Source organism: Ailuropoda melanoleuca, chromosome 11 (genome assembly GCF_002007445.2).
Source record: "Ailuropoda melanoleuca isolate Jingjing chromosome 11, ASM200744v2, whole genome shotgun sequence".
NCBI classification, from domain to species: domain Eukaryota; kingdom Metazoa; phylum Chordata; class Mammalia; order Carnivora; family Ursidae; genus Ailuropoda; species Ailuropoda melanoleuca.
Genome location: NC_048228.1, coordinates 49,812,408 through 49,817,174, shown reverse-complemented (window position 1 = coordinate 49,817,174; position 4,767 = coordinate 49,812,408). Strand labels below are relative to the sequence as shown.

The 4,767-nt window shown below is 40.6% G+C and overlaps 1 protein-coding gene across 1 annotated transcript in view; it reads right to left on the bottom strand.

Moving 5' to 3' along the window:
- Positions 1-3,289: 3,289 nt before the first annotated feature.
- Positions 3,290-4,767, bottom strand: part of CCNI (cyclin I) — an 18,504-nt gene continuing 17,026 nt past the window's right edge. Inside the window, exon 6 of the mRNA XM_034670945.1 lies at positions 3,290-4,761. Coding sequence (XP_034526836.1) covers positions 4,420-4,761 — 342 coding nt within the window. The 3' untranslated portion in view covers positions 3,290-4,419. The remainder of the gene's footprint in view (positions 4,762-4,767) is intronic.

Here is a 4,767-nt window from a genome sequence, read left to right as displayed (position 1 = left end):
TTGTGAAATCGTTCTTTTTGATGGCTGAGTAATATTCCATTGTATATATGGACCACATCTTCTTAATCCAGAAGGACAGATCTTCTGAATCAGCATCTGCTGAGCTGGTGGGGCAGAAAAAAATCAGGTCGTCTTTCCAATATGCTAGGCCAAGCTTCCCCCCATCAACTGTATCTAAACATGAAACTTCCCTCTTAGTTAATGATGGTTTTTACCTATTGGCCCAGCTTATAAGTAAACAGTTCTGGATATCTGAAAAACTCAGTACATAATTTTCACTGTATTTAAATGGTGTTTCTACACAAAACCTTTTGCTTTGCAGAGGACTGTCATCTTCCCACCCTGGAGACTGACAGTGATGTCAGTGTGTATCACTTTGAAGATCCTTGTACTTGAGTTCTTAGGACCATGGCATTTAGTCCTTGTGATGGATAGCATCTGGCTTTCAGAACAGTTTCTAACAAGTAGCTGAAACTCCCCTGGCTGGTGAAGGGATTTAATGTGTTAATTTGAAAAGACTAATTGTGAGCCTATGTATCCACTCACCTCCCTTTCCAGTCTTCCTGTTCTGATAAGTAACTGTACACAAACGACATCTTTTCGGTGGTCAGTGGAACACTGTATGAAGCACAGATGAAGATCTCACATCTGCCCCGGTCAGTTACCTCTAGTGCTGTGAGTTGAATGGCATTTTGGCCCACTGTGGAAACTTTCTTTCAAAACTACAGCACTTAGATCAGAGGTAGCAGAGGCTATTATAATGAGGTTGGTCCCCGTCCCTCCCCACGATCCACACACATACACAGGCAGACACATGAAGTGTGTATGGGGAAGGGAGTGCAGAATAACATGCTAGAGTTTGGCTCAACCGAGCATTCTCTGTACAATGCTTTCAGAACTTGAAGATGCCGTTCCAGCTCTCTTGGCCCTTTACATCCATCCATCCACCCTCCCCACCCCCTTCCTCTCTCCCTTTCCAAATACTTCATTCTCTGTACTGTACCCGGCCTACATTAGATGCTGATGATGTAGCCAAACACTAGGAATTGCACTTCATGAACCTAGCAAATTTTTGGAGCAAAAGAAAAGGTAAGCCCTTTCTATGCTAAATTGCTAGACGGATTGTATTCTGAAAAGCAAAAGCCCTCTCCTCCCACCTTGCCCAAATTGCTTTTTAGTGGTTGCTTGCTTATGGTTGCCCTTCATTCTAGAGTGTCCTCTTGCCTAACAAAACAAGCAGTTTCTGAGAAATGAGAACCAGTTCACTAGGCCTATACTTTTCTACTGCCCTACTGTTGTGTAACACAGTAAGATCAATTCTGGCATTTGATACACTATGAAGATTGTACTTTATAGTCAAGAGAAAGGGAGAGGTTTTTCCCATTTTATCCTTAACTCAGAAGCTCCTGGAAACTAAAAATGAGATGTGAGCTTTTCCCAAATTTCTCTGGTAAGACATTCTTGGTTACCTCTTACTATGCCTTTTCAATAACCCAGAGATGGCGAGGGAGTTTTAGGCATAATAGTATATCGTAAGAACCACTCCTCATTATGGTGGGTGAGAGCTTTTAATTTTTGATTAAACTACCTTAAACCTTAAACAACCTATGCTGTTTAAGCCTGTACTTCATCTTTTCTGTCTTGATGAATTTGGACAAATCCAACTCAAACTGAAAGCAACAAGGTTTGGGGACTTGGAAACAAATCTTCTCAATTGCATTTCTAGGTTATTTTACAGGACTAGGTAACTCAGAAAAAGTAGGATTCATTTTGTAAAACTGGTTCTGTTTTTGTTTTTGATATGAGACCTACCTGGACACAATCCGCCTCATACCACAGCAGATCGTGCTCATTTTCCGAGTCCCAGATACACAGGTCCCCTGTACCTAAAATGATGTGAATTTGTAACTGCAAATGATGTTAACGTTTGGCAACAAGAAACAAGTGTTCAACTGCTCATTCTCATACAGTAAGCCCAAGTAACTGAATTTTCCCCAAAATTAAAAAGATGATTTTCCTAGAAGCACCATCTAGTGGCCAAAGTTCAAAACAACACCGGGCATAGAGAGGAGACCTCCTATTAACAATTTTTAAAGGCTAATTTCTAGAATTTTGAAGGCTTCAGAAGTAACAATTGTTAGACAAAACTTCACGTTAGCAAATATAAAGGGTAGAGGTTGGAGTTAGTTAGAAATGGAACCTTGTTAAAAAGTCTTAGCTATGTGGCATTAGACAATTCCCTGACCCTCGACTTGCTAATGCAGACCCGGGATGCAATCTTTCAGGATGGTTGTGAGAACAGTTGGCACAATATCTTCCCTTTCCAGCTGAAAATGTACAAACCACCTTAAGGATGAAGATAAGCTCCTCACCACGTCGGCCAAGAGTCAGCAGCGTAATCGCATTAAATGAAAGGCCACTGTGCTGCTCTGGGCAGCAGTGCTCAAGCATGACTGACTCAGGAACTCCAGAATGAGTCCATTAGGAAGCTTGAAAATCCAGGTATGGAGAGCACAGAGGACGCACACACACATTGTTTCTAACATAGGAGAAAAGAAATGCTGCTTCTTAGGGGGCAGACACCAATGTCTTAATTCCCTCAACGGTGGAAATGTTAAGCTCCATCTCGTCAGCTGGGCTGAGTGAATAGCTAAGCTCTAGCTAGCTTCCTTCAAGCCAAAGGCTGTGTCAGGAACATTGCCAACAAATCGGTTTTATATTTTTATTGGCATTGGGAGCACTCCCCCTCCTCAGTCCCCCAACTAATAAATCATTTGTAGAAAAGATACTCAGTTCTCCACAGATAACTTTATACCCTCTTGCAAATTGAATGAAAATTACTTAGCTGCTTCACTGTAGTCTGATCTTTGAGTCAGGGGATGCACTTTTTCTGTTAAATTGAAGATTAGAGAGTAATTTATGCCCGACCATCAAGTTTATTCCCTTGCGAGTTCATGGAATGACAGGCTTTCTAAGCATCAGGAGACACCAATTACCCATAAAGCACAAGTTTCCAAATCTTGGAATAGTCTGTGATGCGATGCCAACACTGGCCTGCTCTCACCGCAGTGTTCCCATCAGATGAAAATTTACTATTTGGAAGGTGAGAGAAGGACACAAAAGAAAAATTCTTGCGTCAAAACCTACATCCCTCAGTCACACTTAAATCCCCTTTTTATGTTATTTTCTGTGAGCATGTATTTGGGATTTTTATCATTGCTGTAGTTGCAACAGCAGTGTCTGGCAATCAGGAACTTGTGCCGCTCTGCAAGCAGAAAGAAGTCAAAGATACAGAGGTTAAGGACAACTTTTATTGCTACCAGAGGCTTTTCCCATCAGCACATGGTTCTGACTGCAATACCTTCTCCAGACTGCACAGGGAGCTCAGCATCCAGCAGTCACTGAGAGAAATACAGGTGGGGTGAATGACTTCCATCAAGAAAATACTAATAGCTTAACGTAAATCTTGGGTACTGAGTTCAGTTATTACATGTCACAGACCCCAATCATAGAGCTGCCCCAACATCTAGACAGCCTCTCCTACTGATTATAATGAGTGAAAACTGATCAGTTACCAAAAAAAAAAACAAAAACAAAAACCTTAGTTGTTACATGTTTCTTTGGTGAGCACCTGGATATATTAACTTTATCACAAATTCTTTTATACAAATGTCAAAAATGCTTTCAACAAATCTAAGTGTCCTAATTACATGCCACTTTTAAGCTCCAATTTAAGATAAACAAAAATGAAAACAGTAATTTTGTTTCCAAACTCCAGGAACTGAAATGAGACAAATACAAAATCAATGTGGTAATGCCAGTCCTTTTTCTATTACCACCTCTCATTCATATGGGGCGATTCTGAAGTACCCTTTTCAGATTCATTTGAATCATGGATTAAACATGGCTGTCACTGAAATAATTTATTCACTAAATTGCTAAAAAATGATTTTAAGGGTTTCCTAATCAGTGGAAGTCAGGCTATAGATCAACATGCATGAAGTTCATTAAGTATTCAATAAAGAAGCAAGCAAAAATGAGGAAAATTAAATCAGGATGCTGGAGACAGGGTGTGCCAGCTATGAATTTTGGAACTTTAAGAAAACAATGAATATGAATTTTTGAGATGGGTCAATCTCCATTATATTTTAGCAGAGAAAAGGATGGAAATGACGAACACTACAAAAGTTTTTTACTTTAAAAAAATTTGGATCTTTTGAATTTTACACTTTTTTTGGTCTTTAAATGGTTAGATAATGTTGATTATAATTTGCCACACAAGTAAATGGGGTTTTTTTCTGGCTCACTTCAAATCGGCCTGATAAGGTAATACACCTTTACCGAGCCCTTCCCGGTTTTTCCATGTTCCCATTCCCAGAGTAGTCTACCTCAGTTTGCACTTAAAGGTAACACTTGAAGCTACATGACAGAAACTGGCTGCAAAGGTGGACAAGGGGATGCATGTCCCTCTTGCCTTGATAAATCAGTGCCACATACAGAACCCACATTTTCTGAAGCATTATCTTCATTATAGAGCCGTTTGATTCCATCATAGAAGTCATCCACTTCCATTTCCTCTACTTTGCGTTTAGCAGAGGTATGCTTGCACCCACTGGCAGCGGGGAGATGGTGGTAGAAGGCCGCTCCACCTCTGACTGGCACTTCTGGTTTGCTGTTGTCCTTGGAGAAATCTAATTCTGGGCCTGGGACAGAGGAGGGATGTAATCTGAACACTCCTTTGTCACAGGTCACCAGGGTGTGCTTGAG